The sequence below is a fragment of the Equus quagga genome, chromosome 1 (genome assembly GCF_021613505.1).
Source record: "Equus quagga isolate Etosha38 chromosome 1, UCLA_HA_Equagga_1.0, whole genome shotgun sequence".
In the NCBI taxonomy this organism is placed as follows: domain Eukaryota; kingdom Metazoa; phylum Chordata; class Mammalia; order Perissodactyla; family Equidae; genus Equus; species Equus quagga.
Genome location: NC_060267.1, coordinates 73,687,579 through 73,708,476, shown reverse-complemented (window position 1 = coordinate 73,708,476; position 20,898 = coordinate 73,687,579). Strand labels below are relative to the sequence as shown.

At 37.4% G+C, this 20,898-nt stretch overlaps 1 protein-coding gene across 9 annotated transcripts in view; it reads right to left on the bottom strand.

Annotated features, from left to right (window-relative positions):
• MUSK (muscle associated receptor tyrosine kinase) overlaps positions 1–20,898 on the bottom strand; it is a 116,542-nt gene that overhangs the window by 50,437 nt on the left and 45,207 nt on the right. For 4 of the 9 annotated variants that reach the window (XM_046644929.1, XM_046645007.1, XM_046644845.1 and 1 more), the window contains 4 exons: positions 20,328–20,393; positions 19,849–19,878; positions 10,695–10,724; positions 2,636–2,760 (listed from right to left, as the gene is read on the bottom strand). In XM_046644929.1, coding sequence (XP_046500885.1) covers positions 2,636–2,760; positions 10,695–10,724; positions 19,849–19,878; positions 20,328–20,393 — 251 coding nt within the window. The remainder of the gene's footprint in view (positions 1–2,635; positions 2,761–10,694; positions 10,725–19,848; positions 19,879–20,327; positions 20,394–20,898) is intronic. The other 5 variants (XM_046645367.1, XM_046645453.1, XM_046645053.1 and 2 more) reach the window with 4 other exon arrangements.

Here is a 20,898-nt window from a genome sequence, read left to right as displayed (position 1 = left end):
TGAAGGATAAATAAAATCTAAAAATAGGAAAAATAAATCCATAGAAAGATGGAAGAGTATCATCAACAAAGGGTCAGAAATTTTCAGCCACTTCTGGAAGATACAAAGCTATGTGACTGGATTGGCAGAAAAATTGATATCAACAAAAAGGCTGAAAACTGAAAGTTTACTGAGAGGAGAATGGATAAATTTTCCCTATAAAGTCATGGAAAATTCCAAAGTTCAGATAGCAAAGCTGTAAGACTTTGAAAGAATCAGTAAAGTAGTTGAAGAACTTTGTAAACTATTATGTATGCATAGCACTAGGCTGAGGCATCTGACTATGGGCCAGAGCTTGTGAATGAGATTTTCTTTAGTGGGTTCTTGTGGTGGCCATTCACAGTAGGCATTAGAGCCTGAGAGAAAGTTGTCAGAAGTAGGACTCCCCCTTGTCCATCCACAAAAATATTCAGAGAATAAAGATTAGAAAGATTGTAGCTTTAAAAGAAATTAATTTAGTAGAAATCTAAGCAGAAACAATGTAGAAGAGAGAGAAGCAATAATTCAAGATAACAATAGAAGAAACATCCATGAGTTTAGGAGAGATTTGCATTTCCGTATCAAAGGAAAATATTTAAACTTGCCAATTGACTCTCTAGGGTTGGCGTAATATTGTTAACAAAACCTGATCATAGTAGTCCACTAAAAATAGACCATTCCTCTTTTTTAAAAATAGGTGCAACAATCCTAAATAAAATTACAGCAAATGGAAACAACACAATTAAACACAAATAGCCGTGTATTCAAATAATGAAAGAATGGTTCAACACAAGGGAAACTTTGTAATTTAAAGTGAAAAATTTCATGTTCATCAAAAAGTTGAAATAACTGATGACAGGCATTTATCAACTTTAAAATATATTTATATTAAAAACACTTAAGATTAAAAATAAATATTCTTAACCTCATAAGGAATATCAGAAACTAGAAACTGAGTGCAAATCAAACATAAACAAGTGGTTAAAGTCTATAAAATATAATTATGATAATAATCTATGATAGATTCCTCTTTCAGATATTGGTAAACTAGGTGATTCAGACCAACTCTCACAATGAAAAAAAATTCTGGAAAAATATTTTTAACAGCTATAGCTATAGCAGACTAAGAAGCTTTTATTTCCCTTAAGATAATTTGCCAACCCCAGAAAATTTTAACTTTCCTTGGCCTTGAGCAGTGACGAGACAGAAGTCAAAGCTCAGGTTCTGCAAAATGAGGAGTTTGATAGGAGATACAATAAACTAACTAGATATCAGGGAGATATCAGTGTGAACTACAAGAACATAAAGAATTGCAGACTGTGTTATAATCATCTGGGATGTCAAAGGAGCTTCGAACCTTCAACCTACTTTCAAGCGGTCCAAGATTAGTAGTAGCCCCTGGTCCCTGGCAGAAACAAACAAAAGTTGTCTCTGAAGAAGAGTACCTTCATCTAGACCTCAAGTTAATCCCTGAGATTTTTTTTTTCAAAACAATGAACAGAAGGTAATCAAAGATAACTAGACACACAGGAAACAAAACACAAGGAATGAGAGTCAGCGGGAAAGTACACAATAGAAACAGACCTACGATGGCATCTCATTGCACTCGAATAAAAGCCAAAGTTGTTTCATTGACCTACGTTAGCCAATATGATCCACAACCCCTATACACACCCCTCACCTCTTTCTTTTTGCTCTCTCACCTCTAGTCACACTGACCTACTTGCTCTTCTCCTGACATAGCATGTGCACCCTTATCTCAGAGACTTTGCCCAGTTATCTTCCCCCGGTTATCTACACAGCCTCGTCCTTCAGCTTCTTCAGAGCTTTGCTCAGATGTCTTCTTCTTAATGAGGTTTCCCTGACCACTCTATTGAAAATGGAATCTTTCTCCTAAGGTTGTACTTTCGGTCTCATTTTCCTGCTTTATTTTTATCCATCATACCTGACACTATCTGCCTTGAATATATATTCTCCTGTTTGTTTTATTTTGCTTGTCTTTTCCCATCATAATGTAAGCTCTTTGAGGCCAGGGCACTTTACCTGTTTTGTTTGCTCCTGTATCCACAATACCTAGAGTAGTGCCTGATGCCCAGAGATACTCAATACATATTTATAAAATGAATAAGTGAACACTTCCATGTAAAGTGGTTAGAACAGGGCCTGGCTGATAGTAATCATTAATGTATATTACTTATTATTACCAGTATTAAAAATGAAGAAAAGCATGTTGAACTGACAGACATGGGTTCTAATTCTGGATTACTTTTCATCAAAGTAGACTCCAGCAGTGAACTAATTCTTAAACTGATGAGTTTTATGAAAATTATTTTATTTGTGTGAGAAGGAATTGTTACCACTTCCCTTTTACACAAAGACATAAAGAAAGAATTTGATTTTCTACTGTTCTCCATGATACAAGAAAAGAAGTAAACCCATGGAGTTCAATTTCTATGGCAGTGACCCCTGGGATGAAGATATTGGGAAACTTTGAAAACTGGAAGTGCAGTTGGGACCAATGACAGAGATCAAGGTATCTCTACAAATATGTGGTCTATCCTGACAGTCACCACGAGTGGCTCTTCCCCAGACAAGTCCCCATACAGATGACACTCACGGCATTTCCGTTTTCAATCCAGGTGATGGTGGGGACAGGGATGCCTGTTGCTGTACAGCGCAGGGTCACAAAGGAGCCAAAGGTGACATTGTGGGATTCAGGAGCCCGCAGGATTCTGGCAAAAACTGTTGGGAAAACAGAAGTGGTGAGTGACTTTCCTGTAGGGGATGATCAGGCTGGAGTGGTCTTCAAAAATGCAAATCAGATCATGTTCTTCTGTGTAAGATCCTCTATGCTCCCTCTGTCTTAAGGATAATACCAAATGCCATGCCCTGGCTTCTAAGCCATTTATACTACCACCTATGTTTCTCGCCACTCCAGGATATGCCACTCTTGTTCCCAACTCAGGAGCTTGCCTGTGCTTTCCCTTGGCCTAGAGCACTCATCCCTCAGATCTTCATGTGGCAGTTTCCTTATGTCATCCAAGTCTCTGTCTAAGTGACATTTTCTCAGAAAGGCCCTCCTTGACCATCCAACATGAAGTCTAATCCTCCCCCCATTCACTTTTTTTATCATCCTCTTTTATTGTCTTTACATACTTTACCGCTATCTGAAATTATGTATTTTTTATTTGTCTGTTGTCTTTCTCCCCACAGTAGATTGTGAGTTCTCAGCAACCAAAAACCTTGCCTGTTTTGTTCAGTACCTAGAATACCTGACCAAAGTAATAGTATTTAATTAAATGAAGGAAATAATTAATGCTGTACACCTTTGACTGTCATAATGGGAGGACAGACAAAATCTGTCACACTCTTCAGAGAATGAGATGAGCATATTGGGTGAAAAAGAAAAGAAATAGTTTACGGGGCCAGCCCCGTGGCCGAGTGGTTAAGTTCGTGTGCTCCACTTGGCAGCCCAGGGTTTCACTGATTTGGATCCTGGGTGCAGACATGGCACCACTCATCAGGCCATGCTGAGGTGTCGTCCCACATAGCAGAACCAGAGGCACTCACAACTGGAATCTACAACTATGTACTGGGGGGCTTTGGGGAGAAGAAGAAGGAAAAAAAAGGAAAAGGAATAGTTTAAGCAAAATGTGGGCAGGAGAATGAGTATTTTCTATTCCTTTCTGAGGCTGAATCCCCACTAATTAGATAACAGGAAGGTCTTTTGAAGTGAGAAGAAATTTTAAAGAATGGGGTTGAGGCTCAGAATGTACAATAAATTGAAGGATACTTAGAATTGCAGAATCACTAACCTTGGAATAGACTTCAGAGATCAACTCGATTCCCGCTCTTATTTTATAGATGTAGAAACCAAGTCCCAGTTAAAATAACTTGCTTTCCCAAGGTAATAAAACCTATGAGTAAGAAACCTGAACTCAAGTCTCTTGACTTCAAATCCAGTGTTCTTTAAAACCATAATAGAAGCTTTTCAATCACCCATTATACTGTAAATATAATAGTTTATGCTCTTTCCTTTTGTTTTCGAGGACTTAAGCACAGAACATAATATTAAACTATGAAACCCCAATTAACATAATGCTCTGAGGCTTTGTTCTAGTTAATTGAATTTTGTGAAGTTGGAATTCTGAAGGAAAGGAGAGGACAGAGAGTATACACTAGACAGGAGATGTACAGGACATTAATAAATCAAGTTCAGAGCTGGGTTAGAAGTTGGCCTGATTGTTGAACACCTCTTAGAAAGGACCAGATAATTCAAGGAGATAAAGGGAGATATGACTTGTTTGACACTGGGGTGCTTTTTGCAGATTCTAATTTCAGATTTGCAGATTCAGATTAATTCAACTTTCTATCTTTTGATATTGAGGACTTTAAGTGATGGAATTTAGAAGACCATGCTAGAAATACAAATGTTGACCCCAAAGGCCAGGAGAAAGGAAAAGCAAAGAAGGCACCATCTTCAAGGCAACAAGTGGTTAAAAAAAAAAGTGAGGCCAGCCTGGGGGCATAGTGGTTACGTTTGCACCCTCCACTTCGGCAGCCTGAGGTTTGCAGGTTCAGATCCTGGACGCAGACCAATACACTGCTCATCAAGCCGTGCTATAGCGGCATCCCCCACACAAAAAACAGAGGAAGACTGGCACAGATGTTAGCTCAGCAACAGTCTTCCTCAAGCAAAAAGAGGAAGATTGGCAACAGATGAGCTCAGGGCTAATCTTCCTCACCAAAAAGAAAAAGAAAAAGAAAAAGGATCAGATGTTTCAAATGCAGCTGATTCTTCCCCTAAAAGACAAAATTGAGCCTGATTTTAAGTAAATCCTGGGGTCTAACTACCAATCTATAAAAAATAAGGGGTTAGAACATGTTACCACTATGGGGATGCAATTCAATCAAATCCAGAATATAGACAACTTAACAGAACAAATTATTTAGTTTTCTTCAACAAATAAATGGCATCGGGGAAAAAAAGAAAAGGGGAGATATTATAGACTGAAAACAACTTAAGAGACATAGTCGCAAGTGCAATGTGTAGATCATGTTTGGTTTCTTATTCAATATGTCAGATGTAAAAATATATATTTGAGACAATTGGATAAAAATTGCAGTATCCTGATAGTAGTGAATGGCATTAAGAATATAGTAAATGGCATAATTGGGGGTTGGTGGGGTGATGAAAATGATAATGTGATTATGTTTAAAAAAAGTCCTTATACTAAAGTACATATGGATTGATTGAACTGATGTCTGGGATTTGCTTTAAAATAAAAGAGCAGCAATAAAATGGTAACGGAATAAATGAAGCAAAATGGCAGACTGTTGATCATTGTTGCTGTTGGGTAACAGGAACATGGAAATTTACTATATTATTGTACCTACCTTTTTTGTAAGATTGGAAATTTTATAATAACATTAAAATAGAAAAAGAAAATTATAGTGGAGCCTATCCCCCAGCTCCAGAAAAACATGTAGTGGGACGCATACTTCTTCTGCCATTGAAATAGCATAAGTTACTAGAAAACCTGAAACCTGAAGGAAGGTAAGGTTCTGAGGAGAAACATCTGGCAGAGGTATCAGCCCTAAGAGTTTCAGAAATTTCCACAACCGTTTTAGATCAGAACTCTGTGGGGGATGATTCCAAGTCGAAACAAAATGTGGGACTCAGGGAAAATTTTCCCTAGCAGGCAATATTTACAGCCTAAAAAATTCCATAGCAAGAGGAGGGACTGTCACCCTTGTGGTCAGCAGGGTCAGCTCCAAGAGCGAGTGACCTGTGTAGTCACACAGGGCCCCATGCTTGGTTTAATTTCCTGCTGTACATGTCTTGAAATTATTAGTGATTTTTGAACTAGGGGCCCTGGATTGTCATTTGTATCTGGCCCACAAATTATGGAGACAGTCCTGGTGGTTAAAGCTAAAAATGCCTGCTTAAAAGACGTGAGGAAGGCTGCACCTCTACTGCAGTTCCAGAAAAACAAGACTCAAAGGTGAAATGGAAAATAAACAGATGCAAATATGCTGTATGGATCCAAAGGAAATGTCAGTCAAGACTAGGTGACAGAGATTGTCCCCATTGGAAATTCTAAATTTCTCAAGAAGACAAACCAGCTAGGAGGCAGTGTACATTTGACAAAAACAGTGCCCCATCTGACACCTGATAAGAGATTTCTCCCAACTTAATCTAAGTTCACAGCTTGTGGACCCTTGACAGCTGACACAGACTGACTGGCATCCTAGCGACGGTGCACCCAGGCATTCTCCTCTTTTCTAATGTTTTCTGTCAACAATAATGGAGACCTAGATTGCACAACATATTTGAATCCGTGTTCATCGTTTGGCTGAAACAATTCTTGTTGAGGTTGGAGCTACACTGTTGTATCCTAAATTTTTTGAATGTGAGACTACTGTAGTGGTCATCTTGTGGGTTCCAGTGCCTCCAAGAATCTGAAAAAAGCAGGATCCTTGAGAGATTGGGAGTGGGATTATTTCAATCCTATGAGTGCTGGACAAGTGTAGACAGCAGGTGCTGAAGATAACACTGACTACGTCCTTGAACCTGAATGAGGGCCTTCTGGCTGAAGACGAGAAGAATAAGAAATTGGAGAAGAATGAAATCTAGGGGTTTTTTCTGCCTTGATTTGTTACGGCAAGAGTTTTCAGTTAGGGACTTTAAATTCTTCCTGGAAATTTAGTAATAAGGGAGGGTTTATTTTGTTCTAATTTATAGCTTTTTATTTTCTTTTGACTGATATATTACATTATTTGGAATATCACTTGGGCTCGTTGCAAAACCTCTGTTGATTTCTATTGCACAATACAGTTAAGCATAATGTGAGATGGTAAATGAAATAGAGTCAATTATCATTCTAGAATTCAACGTGGCTCAGAGTGAATTTAATTAATATACTGCTCTGTCCCATATCAGAACCTTCCGGAAGGTCCAGCGGGGCACAGAAGGGTCTTAAAGGAGCATAATTGACATTGCTTCATAGCGGCTTCTTGAACGTGAGACTGTGCTGACAGACTGCGGTCTCCTCCTCCAAGAGGACACACATACCCTTAGCTGACCACAGGTTTCATTGTCAAGTCTAGTGAGTTAAGAGAAAAAAAGGCCAAGAATTAAAGGGAAGCTGGGTTCTCCTGCACTTCCACATTCTTGCCAAAAGATAAAATAGAAACTTGCCCCCTTTTTCGGTATGAAAAGATAGCTTCCACCCTCCCTGCCTGACTCCCTCCCTCAAAGAAGCTTGCAAAAGTTTTTTGGGTTTCGACTCCAGTGTCTCCTTCTCTTGATGCTTTCTCGACCCATCCCTCTTACCCTTATTTATGTTTCTTCATTGCACTTAATCACCATCTCATAACTATTGATTTGTTTTTAGCCGTCTCTCTCCCTGGAATGCAAGCATCACAAGGGCAGAGCTTGCTTTCTTCATTAACCCAGGCTGATTGATAGATAGATTGACAGACAAATGATAGCTTGATCGAGAGAAAAATAGATCCAGAATACTGCATGGTACATGGTAGGAACTCAATAAATATTTGCTGAAGGAATAAATGAATTAACGAGTAACTCCTCTTATTGGTGAGATTGGAGAAAGAGATTTGTATATGTTATGAGTATCTAAGCCCTTTCTGAGCCATCATTCTCCCAGCTACCCTGCAAACAAGATGAGTATGGGACTAATGTGCAGTAGGTAAGACCCCAGGTCAGGGCTTCTCCATCCTACAACTCAGGTTGAAGGTGGAAGAGTGGGGAGGGGCTGAGGAGGATGAGGAAACAGATGTGATGTTAGTCTAATTCTTTGATGAAGGAATAGAAAGCTTTGTTTTTCCATCCAGCATTAGCAGCAATAAAGCTAATATTTTTATACCTATCTGTATTTGTTACCAGTTCCAAACATGAAAGGTGAAGGGGTGGTGAAAAAAATTCCACCACATTTACCAAACATTGAAAACAATAAAGCCAGTTGCAATTAAAAATAAATGCCAGGTTAGCCTCCATGGATAATAACACACCTGTAATAATAAACTTGGACATAGTCCAAGAATTGTTGTTGTTAGTGCCGTAGAGTCGATTCTGACTCCTAGTGACTCCACAGACAGCAGAGCGGAGCCCTGCCTGGTCTTTTTGCACCATCCTCTCACCTCCCGGCACTGTATCAGACAGTGCTGTGCTGCTATTCAAAGGGTTTTCATGGCCAATTTTTTCAGAAGTGAGTGGCCACATCCTTCTTCCTAGTCTGTCTAGTCTGGAAGCTCTGCTGAGACCTGTCCACCATGGGTGACCCTGCTGGTATTCAAAATACCGGTGGCACAGCTTTCAGCATCACAGCAACACACAGCCACCACAGTATGACAACCAGCAGCTGGGTGGCGGGTGGTGTGGTTCCCTGACTGGGATACGAGCTCAGATCGCAGCAGTGAGAGGGTGGGATCTTAACCACTAGACCACCAGCCTAATAATAAACTTCCATTATTTTAGTGGCAGCCACAAACTGAAAATACATTCTAGGTCATCAATTTAAAAAGTAATGTGATACGTTTCATATCAAATAAAATGTGCATTTTGAATATCCCTATTTTGTATATTATGTGCATAAAAGAAAGTATAAAAGTGGGGTTTTTTTTAACAAAAACAAGTGGCTTAATTGAAGGGATATGAAACTACCCAGTAATTTGGAAAATGTTTACAACTATTTTGATTTGTATTTTTAATGAAAAAATTGTCCAAGTCCTCTTTCTGTATATAGTCTCATCCATCATTCTGCAATTCACTGTGAGCTCTTTTCCACTCACTTTCCTGTGGGCAGGCAAGTTCTTGTTCATCTGCACCATGGAAAATAGACACAGGCAATCTATTTATCCCTGGTTTTTCTCTCACAAGATCTATTCATGAGTTTTGGGCTTTAATTTCTCTTGGGCAACTTTATAGTGCTAACTGCAGGTTAAGAATCGTATATTCAAAATAGAGGGGCTGGCCCCGTGGCCGAGTGGTTAAGTTCGCGCGCTCCGCTGCAGGCGGCCCAGTGTTTCGTTGGTTCGAATCCTGGGCGCGGACATGGCACTGCTCATCAAACCACGCTGAGGCAGCGTCCCACATACCACAACCAGAAGAACCCACAACGAAGAATATACAACTATGTACCGGGGGGCTTTGGGGAGAAAAAGGAAAAAATAAAATCTTTAAAACAAACAAACAAACAAACAAAAAAAACAAAATAGGGCTTACGCAGCCAGTGATTCCAAAGTCCTTTATGACATAACCGTATTATATTCTCATTCTCTCTCTCTCTCTTTCTCTGTCTCTCCCTCTCTCCCTCTCTCCTCTTTCTCTCCCCATTTTTCAAAGCACTTTCAGATACATAATCAGTTTTAGTACTGATTGTCATTTTAAGGGGTAATTTGAATTTGTAATAAGGAGATAGAGCCATTATTCACTCTGAAATTGCACTGGTGGTGTAATGGAAAATACAACAGGCAGGGGGCCCAAATTAAGTCCTGAAATTAATGAGTAGTTTGGCTTGAGATGAATTAGCTCTCTTTTCTTGGTAAGAGAGTAGGACCAGAGGAATACAGTACTTAAGTCCCTTATAAATTCTGTTTCTGAGCAATTATTTCAGAGGACACAATGTGCTCACATGGATTTTATTTTCTTTTGTTCTTTTCTTTCTTTATTATTTTCTAGCTTCCCCTAAAGAGGTTTTTTAGGTTACTTGATTCAAACCAGCAATAACTGATAGGAGTAAATTGAAAACAAACAAAAACTAAAAAAAAAGAAAACCACACAGGAGCAGGTGAAATGATTTTATCTAAGTTTAGTTATAAGCAGCCTGATATTTAGAAATAAGAAAACATCTCAGATGCCTTATTTGAGATACTATGAGGAAGTGCTGTTTCAAATAATTACCAGCCTAAGGTTTGTTCCTAGAGTCAGGCTGTATTGTATGAGAACCTGTGAATTTCACCCCCAAATATCGAAGTTTAGCTTAGAACAGCACAAAGTTTGAGTCTTAATCAGGATGAAAGTTGCTTTCTTTGAAGGAAAATTCTTGTCCCACAGTGGAGTTTCTCCCAAACAAATTTGATTTCCAGCCACTTTCCTTTAAACATTTCCACTAAATATATATGTCTGTGTGCAAATAAATTTAACTTAATTTTGATTCATTTGGTTTGGTTTGGAGCAATTGCATAATACTTCTTTTCCTCTTGAAGTAATAACAATAAAAACCTAAGCTGGTCCTGTGACTTTTTTGCATTTCTCCAAAAATTGTACCTCCTCCTACCCCCAGAAAAAAGCTTTCAGTCAGAGGGTAACTTTCTATTCCAATCTGTATGAGATTTATATTCTCATACTGAATTATGTCATTTCATTTTGTTTGCATTTTCAGAGTTTAGAATAGCAAGGCTAAACAATTCTGTTGACTCAGTCTTTTCTTAATAAAAGCAAATGGTCAATAAGTTTATAAAATATACTTTTTATATAATAAAGCAGCCCATCTAATAACTGTTAAATGCTGTGACTTAATATTCCCCACACGTCCTTTTTTATTTCTTAACAAAATAATGGCACTTAGAGTCATTTATAAGGTTAACAAAAATAAACAATTGAATAGACCCACACATTTAAAAGGAAGCAGTGCAGAAAGAAAAAGAAATACCTTTAGTATCTTGCTCAAGTTCACTTTCTTCTATTAATAGAAACAAGACCAAACAAACATAATAAACACACAAACAAGAACAACATGTCATGAGAAGGGAACTCTTCGACCACAGAAACACCAGTTGTGCAACAAGATTAATTAGAATCTGTTTGTTTCTCATTTCAATAAGAAACAAATGCAGTCAAGGGAAACTGCTGACCTTTTAAAAGCAAACTATTAAACGACATAAAATTTCAAGGTCTTACTTTTAGTCAGACAGTACTACACAGAAAATAAACTGCATCATACCCAACAACATAGCTCATTCATGCATTTTTATTTTAATGTTGACAATCGTCCTTTCTTTGGAGGCAACAGACTGCCTACTATTCTGATAAATTCTATTTCCCTTTGTTAGTTTGGCTTCTCCTCTTAGGAGGCCTTGCTGTGAAGTCAGTGATGTTGAATCTGGGATCTCAGCTATCATTTCTATGGCAATAGACTCATGTTGTGGTAAACAGAGGATTAGGGGGTTTCTGTAGAACAGAGCCTACCACCAACAGAGATTCTTTTCTCTGTATCAACTCCTAGAGGCTGCTCACAGAGCAGAGAGGAGCAAATCATTATCGTCTACAAAACTACTAGGAAAGCAAACTACAGAGAAAAATGTGAAAATGTCTAAATTAGGTATACAGAATTGGGAATCTACAAATTTTAAAACATCTTAGAAAAGAGACAACACCAAGTCAACTGTTCCGTAATGTTTAATGTAACCGTAGCAGGTGTAGATCCCACATGGAGCTCTGTTTTTCTTTCCCGAAGTTTTACTTGTTTATGTCAGTTTAGACCTTTCTTTGAATTAGTGATGAGCAACTGCAATATTTGTTTATAGCATAAAATAGCAAGACTCTTGTTAACTACTTTTAACGATAAGGATACATTTTCATAGTTTTTCACAGATTATGGATATTTTCATACATATTGTACATTCTCTCTTTTACCCCTCACTGTATGCCTGTGATTGTATATAATTGATTTTATTCAGCCCATTTTCCAGGCAAGGAATCTGAGACTCAGAGATTTGCAGCAGGTGCAGGGCCGGAAATACCACTCCAGTTTTCAGACATCATCTTCTATTCTAGTACCATGGTGAGAAAGCCTCATTTTTACATTTAGCACCCAATCCTCTTAAATTTCAGTGAACTTATCATTTCCAATGTAGATTTTACTCTGTCTGAATTTTCCCTACCTCTACTAACCAAGTCAGCGGTACATGCTTTTTAAAAATATTTTTTAAGTATCAAAGTCAAAGACTACCTAAAATTTCTAAATTGAATACATTTGAGGTTAAAGGAGATGTAGAGATTGTCTGTCAAACGTGCCTCTAAACAAAGAAATCGTCCTTTACAACATCTCTAATGTGCCTGACAAAGCATAGGTATTGGATAAATAGGAGCTCTTTTCATACTTGAAACAGGTCGCACTTGAAACTCCAGAGATTCTCTGTAACACAGATATTAATCAGAAGAAATAAATAAATGAAGGCCCATAGTTGGGCCAGATTAGGACTGAAAAATTGCATTTGGATGCCTTTGGGCTGGGCATGTCTTTCCAGTTCCTCAACACAATTATGCTTGGGGAAAAAACATCCTATTTATTTTTCCTCAGGCATATATTCATTTATGAGTGGCTGTGATGAGCTTGGGACTCTTAGGGGGATGTGAAGTGTCTTTATTCCCGGCCTGCTGTATCTCCAAAATCTTATTCCACTACAGTTGAAGGAACTCAGTAAGTTCTGAGAGTCTTACTCACTCATCATTTTCTTCTCTCACACTACTCTTTTTAGAGTTCTGGGGTAAGTGCAGGTAAATTCTGAGTCTCCTTTCAATTTTGCTCCAGTGATCTTTCACTGGACTGTACCTCAAATTATACTCAGAGGACAATGCTCATTTTCCTTTGCTGTTTTTCACTTTGCTGTTATTGTTGTTACGATTGTTTGTTTTGCTTGATTTGTTTAGAATTGGAAGCGATGTGAAGATTTGAAAGAATGCACCCATTTCTTCCACTGCAGATATCTAGAATCAACTCAAGAGACGAAAGAATGTCTAAAATTTGCCATTTTCCTAGGAGGAGGCTTAGAAGTTCTACCAGAAATTACATTTTCATATATAGACTATCAAAATCTCGTTCTATGAACAAATACATATATACATCTTTGTACATACATCTGTATATATGCTTGTGTGTTAAGATACACACACATGTACACACAGTCACACACATGCACACACAATTAAGGTTGCTTTAAATTAGAGAAAATTGTGCAAGAATAATCTGCAAAACCTATTTAAGCTTGAATACACTCGTTCAGTATATGAAACTGTTCATCATTTCAAGGTCAAACTGTAGTCCTAGTTTTTTGTGTATCCTGCTTGCCTAGCCTACTGTGATCCCTCTTGACTTCTGAAATTATTGTTTAAACACTTATCAATTTTTAAATATTCTGCTTCATGGTCTCTATTCCTATTTATTTGCTAAATTCTCATTTAACTGCTTTATGTGAAATGCATCAGTCTTCCAAATTGATTTGTAATCTTCTTTGAGGGGCAGGAGAGGGAACAGAATATCATACTTGGCTTTTGTTGTGTTTTACTCCCTAAAGTCCAGCACAGTCTCTTGTAGAATAAAGAAAATACTTAAAAAAAAAAGAGTTGGATTAGTGACACATTTTCCTTGCTCAGTAGGACATTTAGAATAGGGAATCAGAGACATCTCTTATTGGAATAATCTGAGATATAATCAACATCCAAGTTAAATAGTATATCCATCATTTTCTTGAATACTTTGATTCATGGGGAACTCAGCATTATCATAGCAACCCATTTTTTAAAACTCTGTTAAAAAAAAAAGTTCTAAATCAAACAAAATCAGTGTCCTTATAATTACCACCCACAAGACCTAGTCCTCACTTATGGACAAAAATGAAAAAAAATCCATCAAATATTCTCATTTTTCCAACGTTGCTAGCCCCAGTTCACCATCCTGATTGCTCTCTTTTGAACTTATTTTACCGTCTTATCTTAACTTACCCTTTTACCTTGTGGTACCTGGAACTGGAACTAACATACACATAGAGTCTAGCAAATTCAAAGAATATGAAGACTCTTTCTAAATAATCTACTTCTATGAATATCAGTTTGCATAAGTTTTTATTTACAGTCATTTAATAATACAGTTAGGTTATTGATTCCATTGAAAGTCGTGAATATCCAACATATTTTTATTCTTGCTCTTATTAAGATCTGTCTCCCCAATTTTGAATGTAAATGTGTATATATGTGAATATGGTTTGTTTCTAAGAAAGATCAAATAAATCTTTCCTACTCAATTTGCTGTATTAGTTGATTAGAGAAGGAATTTGGAGGGGAAATGTATTGTTTTATAGAAAGAGGGAAAGCCATCAAAGTCCCCTGGTAAACAAAAGGAATACATTTAGTAAAATCATAAAGGTCATGTAGACCTTGTGGAGAGAAAAAAACAAAACCAGAAGAGAGAACAGGCTCTGTGGAATGGTTTCCATTCTTTTGACTACGAGAGTGAGCAGAACTAAGAAGATAATAGGAATTTGGCTACCTAGAGTTGAAGTCTCAACCAAGGCTGAAATAGCACCTTGCTTGCTCTTTGTAGGATGGCATTGTTTATAACTTTTTTTCATAGGCAATATCTTAAAGAAATCTCTAACCTTCTGTTACTCTAGGAACACCATTCTATGCTCTTTCTAAGGATATACTCAGAAATTGAGAAATCAAAATCCTATTAATAGATTTGTTTCCTTACAGTTATGTATAATTCCTTTATCACAAGCCAGGCAGGTGGATCTGGGTTTGAATCCTCACTCTACTGCTTGTTAGCTATTTATCTGGGCTATTGCTCAACCTCTCTGAACTTCAGTTTCTTCACACAAAAAAGGTAGGTATCAACTCCAAACTGTTAGAATTATGGAGAAGATGAAGTGAAATGATTTGTACAAAGTGGTTAACATAGCAACTAACACACAGCTAGAAAGTATTGGAGGCTAATTCTGAAGCCAGATCTTCTGGGTTTTTCTTTTTTTCCTTTTTTCAGAGCTATTTCTATCTCCAGAGTATCTTCCTGACTCATGAAAGCTGTTCTTCCAACTGGCTCCCAAGGGAGACAGTTTTTAAATTTTATCTTCTTTTTAACTTAATTTTTAATTTCAGCCTGCCTCAGCTGGCTGCATCCCAGATATTGATCATGATGAGTACCCTTTCCCTAGGTGTTAAAAGAATGTGCTTAAATCCAATCTTCAATTCAATTATCTGAGAAGGGAAGAATCACTCTGTAGAAAGAAAAATACATTCTTCAGGCTCTTATTAAAACATAGATGCTTATCAATACTAGATTGTTTGAATCCGTTCTTCAATAGGCTACATTTGTCTCATCTAGCGGTGTATTTTAAGAATTATTGAGTCAGAGGTGCCTATAAGAAGACAAGTACTACAAAGAACAAAAACAGTCATTTTAATTGCTTTAATTTTTACTTGAAAAAAAAAAGGGCCCAGAGTGGTTGAAAAGTAATCAGATTGAGGCTCTGTGGTACTTTGTTTCTGAACAGATTCTTCTTTTGTTTTCCAATCGTTAGAAGAAAACCTGACATTAATAATGATAAACCTGAGTAAATACTTGGTTTTTTTCCCCTGACTTCTTGGGAGCTAAAGCAAAGAAACCCGATCCTGGTGTGTTGCCACTGTTTACATTTCTGTCCCCTTTGAAGCAGAGCAATACATGAGGAGGTTTATCCACTGTGGCTTCATCTCGGAAGGAATCCGAAAGCAAGCTCCTTTAGAAGACATAGTCAGCACCCTCACAAACAGGCACTCTTCTCCAAGTCCTCAAAGTCAGGCTTGCCTCCGTGACATCATGATTCTCTAAAGTGGCTTGAGTTGGGAACATTTCTGTGGCCTTTAGGATTATAACATTTTCCTGGCTTGTAAATATGGACGATGAATAATGACAATAAGCATGAAGTGTTTACCAAATAAATCAGACAAGAGCCACAGGAAGTTAGCTTGTTTTTATTTCAGTCCTAGATGTAGATAGTACAACTGTTAAGAATATTTTTGTTAAAATGGTTCTGAAAATATATTAGGAATTTAACCATAAGCCAATCAAATAGTTAGACTTAAGTTCTGATTCACTTTTTCATTCCTTAAAAAAAATTCATTCTCTGGTTTTAATGGGAGGAGATGCTAAACTGATTAATTACTAGGACAGAAGCCTTTTTTAGTTTACCCTTTTAAAATGTCCTTATTTTGAAATAATTTTAGATTTACAGAAGAGTTTCAGAGACAGTATAGAGTTTCCACGTACCCTTCACTCAACTTCCTCTAATGTCAGCATCTTAGATAACTATAGTACATTAATCAAAATCTTAGTTTACTTTTAAATAACATTTTTGAACTAATCTCATGAAAAGAAAGATAACCGAGCTCTGACCACCATCAAACAAGCTAAAGTTTATTAAAAACCAGAATTTTTTAGCTAACTACAAATTTTAGCTGGAAAAAGAAATAGGAGCCATAACCTTACTCTTAAATGACACCATAGTATCCCACTTGTCTAAAGTGTCTTGGATTAGGAACATTTCTATAGCCTTTGAGATAGAATTCTGGATACCCAAATAGGGCCAAGGCCTCCAAACTGTAGGTTCCAATGGTGATGAGATAGTTGATATATACCCATTTAAAAATTACATCTAAGAAAGGACATTATAGAGTACCATCTCAGTGTTGTCCATGAGTTAAATCACAGCTCATTCTGGTTTTTATGGCACCAGCAATAGGTACTGTCCCAAACTCCCTAGTCCGCCATTTGCTCCTTGGTTTTGAGTCAGTGTCAGCATTTTTACCCTCTTTTTCCTTTTTCTCCTTCACTGTGAGATGATCTGCACCATGGGCAGCTATTTATCAATTAAAGCCCTGTTGGACCTCACCTCTCTGAAGCTTTCCCTGACCCCTCACTATCTCCCCTGTCCTGTGTATGTATCCCACCCAAACTTCTACCATCGCAAATACATTGAACTTTAATTATTGTAATTACTTGCTTGCATGCCCATCTTCCTCACTAAATTTGAAAACTTTTCAAGAAATAAATCACATATTATTTATCTCTATATTCTTAGGAGTTGCCTCCTTACATGGAATATAGTAGACACTCAACAAATGAGTAAACTTGAAGTGATCCTAACATTTATCCTACTAATTGTGGATAAGCTTTCTCCTTAGGTTTTAAGTTTCATCTGGAATAGATATTCCAAGTAGAAATCTTTAAGTCAATGTTTCTCAAAGTGTGGTTCATAGACTACCTGCACAAGGATCATTTAGGAAATTAGTAAATGGCCCTAACACAGACCTGTCAAATCTGAATCTCTGGGGAATGCACCCTGGAGCTATGCCTTTTAATAAGATCTGCACAGTTGCTAGTGTTTGAGAACCACTACCTTGGAGGAAGAATTCTTTTAATCCATCAACTTAGTTATTTCCATCTCTTTCCATAGAGGTTTTGAAGTGGATATATTCAATTATATGTCCATAAATTAAATGAAATAACAGCACATTAGTATCAGGGAAAAGGAGACTTCTGGTTGGTTTAGTGTAACAGATACTATAACTAAGCTTCAAATTGGATTCTGAGATACACGTCAGGCAGGGCAAATAATAAGGTAAAAGAAAATAAAGTACGTAATTCTTAGTACAGGAAGGAAAACAAATGCCAGTTTCTCAGGAGAGACCATTTTTTCCCCCAAGCACTAGATTTTTAAAGCAATTTCTCACTTGAGATTTACTTTGGAGCAGTGAGCGATGGAATGATCAATATTTTCAGCAAGATTTTTGGCAAACAGGATACGCACTAAGGTTGTCTGGGATTTTATGCTGTTATACTATTTTTTTTGGACAGGTTGACTGTAAACAGCTCCTTTCCAGTTTGCCAGGAAAGGCACATCTTCATACAGCTCCTTAGAGAAGCTTCTTTGCATCACTTGTCACAGAGGGGCCAAACCAAAGTTATAATCTCTAACAAGTACCAAGAATGCAGGTACAAAGCGTTGCTGATTGAGCGCAGATTTATGTTCTTTGGAAACAAGAGGAGCAGTTGGTAATGTTGACAATCTATTTATGAAATTTGAGAAGACTAACTAGCAATATTCTCTGGGTAGAAGTCATCCAGCTTTATAACGATGTAAACAACAGACAACAATGCCAACAATAGACGATGTTAATCAAAGAGCTACCACTTAGACACTGGATATATGCTATCTTAGCCCATTTTAAGAACTCTGTGCTCTAGGTAATATTGCCCCTATTTCACAAATGAGGAAATAGACTTGCAGAGGTTAAATAAATTATCCAACCTCACATAACTAGTAAGTGACAGAGTCAGGATTAACACCCAGGTCTGTGTGGTGCTAAAGCATGTGAATGCTCCAGAGTACTGATCTACGCAGCATAAATATAGAGAAAGAAAAGACTCAAGAATGGGGCAACGGAAGCTGTCATGGCCTTGGAATCAAGACATCCAAGCTCCTTGCTAACTTGGGGGAAGTAATGATTTTTCTGGTCTCAAGTTTCCTTATCTGCAAAATAAGAGATTGAGTGATATGGCTTTGAGGGCCCGCTCCAGATTTAAAGTTTATGATTACTCTTCTGACAGGACCCAAGTTAATAAAAATTAACTCTGTATTAAATAAAAATTTAGTTTTTGCCATTGAACTTTATTGCTTCTACCTCAAAGATAAAGATGACACGTGGACTAAAGAGCTGTGATTGTCTTCACAAGTATTGAAATGATTGCTTCTGTTGCACAGAAGTTACATTAGCCCTAGAGCTAACATTGGTAACTGTTATTTGAGTGACACCCCATGCCAAGCACTCTTGTAAGAGCTTTAAATATATTAGCTAAGTTTATCCTTCCACAACTTATGAGGTAGAGAGTACTGTTAACCTCACTTTACAGATGAGGAAACTGAGGCACAAAGAGACAGAGTAACCTATCTGAAATTACACAGGTGGTGAGTGGTGAAGCCAGGATTTGAACTCAGAAAGTTGACTCTAGACTTTAGAGCCCATGCAGTTTTCTCAAGAGTCTAGAGCCCATGTAATTAGCCAGTGCATTAAGTTCCCTCCAAGTCATGCCTCGTATATTTAACATTTACGGAAATTAATATACTAATTAAAGCTTGAAAGTCATATATTTGATTTCTGAAGGAAATAACTGAATGTAATGTTATTCAAATTCCATATTGCCGTAGCGTTCTAATAGCTTTCTGTGATATGTTGCGTGATTCGAAATACTGACATTTTGAAATTAAGCCCAGTGAAGGGATGGCCTTCTCTGTCTCGCACAGTACCTGGCGTATCACTCAATGAATCTTTGTTGGCTGAATGAATGCATTAAAGAGAAAGAACTTTTCCGTTTTTGTGTATGTATGTTTGAGATTGTGCATCTCATTTTAATACCTAAAAATTGGAAATGAAAGCTTACTCTAAAGTATGCATACTTCAGGTCACAATAACTTTTCATTTCAAATAATGTCAACATTATACTGAACAATTCAATTATCTTAACAATTTAAGACAAATCTTGGAAGCACATTTTTCTTCTAAGCTGCCATTAAAGAGAGCCTAACTCAGCTTTAACTTGAAGTATTATCTGTTCAGTGCTATAATCATTATATAACTTTTTTTCTCCTTAGAGAACGTTACTGACAATTAATTCTTTAGAGAACGTTACTGACAATTAATTCTTCCATTGAAGGACCACTTGACCATTGTTTCTTGAAAGCACTACAGAACTTTTTAAATGAGAATGCAACATAATATCCCCTAAGTCAGAATCAAGGGGTCAAACTCTTCTTTTAGAGCATGCACTCTATTAATCATGCAGACTTAATTTTCCCCAGGATAGCCCCAGGGATATCAAAGGTTTATGTTGTTTTCTTTTGTTTGGTTTTAAAATACACAATGTACTCATGACAGCAAATCAAACCTGTTAGTGGCATCAAACAAGTAGAATTGATGCCGGGAACAGGACCACTGCAAATTTTATTAAAACTGCAAACTGAGAGCACAGCACACATTGGGGTTTTAAATACCTCTCTCTGTGGCATTTGTCATATTAAGAGCTGCAGCATAAACAAAGGAAAAAGCAAATCAAATGTTGTGTAAACATTACATGAGTTCCACTTTTCTAGATGCAATAAGGAAATCTGATCTCTAGGAAAGAACGCAGCCAGAAGTCTAATGTTTTTGAAAACAGTGCTGATCTCTTATAGTTAGATCTATTGACATTTGCCTCTGGGACATCATATGGATATATCATCACATGCATATATTTTTTGTGCATAAAATGATTTATTTTGGTCTTTCGGAATTCTACTTGTCTTATTTACTACATATGTCTGCAAAAAAATCTTCAAAAAACCCCAAAAAGCCTCTGATAGACAAGGTCAGCCCTAAGGATAGGAGGTGAAGCTTTTTGGACTGCGGAGAAATGGCCTGACAGCACTCAAGTGCCATGACAAGTGATGCAGACTGAGGCACTGAGGTCGCTTGAACTTGCCAAATGGCTCACCTTCTGTCCTTACTCCCCAATACGGCTCTCCCAAGTGATGAGACACGGCTCTGCTTTGGAGACCTCCTGCAAATGAGGAGTTGTTTAAACATTAGGCAAGCCTACAATAAGCCTCTACCTAGAAGGGCTTTGTTCTTTTTCTTGGTCTGCTTCTAGGCTCTCATTTCCAACTTTGCACTGGTGCCAAGCCACCTCTTCCCACTGGTGATGGATGACTGAGAACCTTCCCTCGGTTCCAGCTTCACTTCTGCCCAGTCTTTTCCTTAATGTCTTAAGGCTCCAACGATAAACAAGGTAATAGAAAATGCAATCAACAGGGAGCCGACTACACTCCAACATCCATCTATTTTAATTTGAGTCTCAAGTATTCTACACTCAAACAGTTTCTATACACAAAGCAGGATTCATCTGAATGTGATATTCACAATAATATGGTCCACACTCAGTTCCAAATAAATAACTTATTTCATAACAGTTGAGTCAATGAATATAAGCGAAATATGTAAGAATATAAGGGAAATATAAAAAGGTTAGATATTTGTGAACTTTTAAATAGATCTTCTCCAATAAT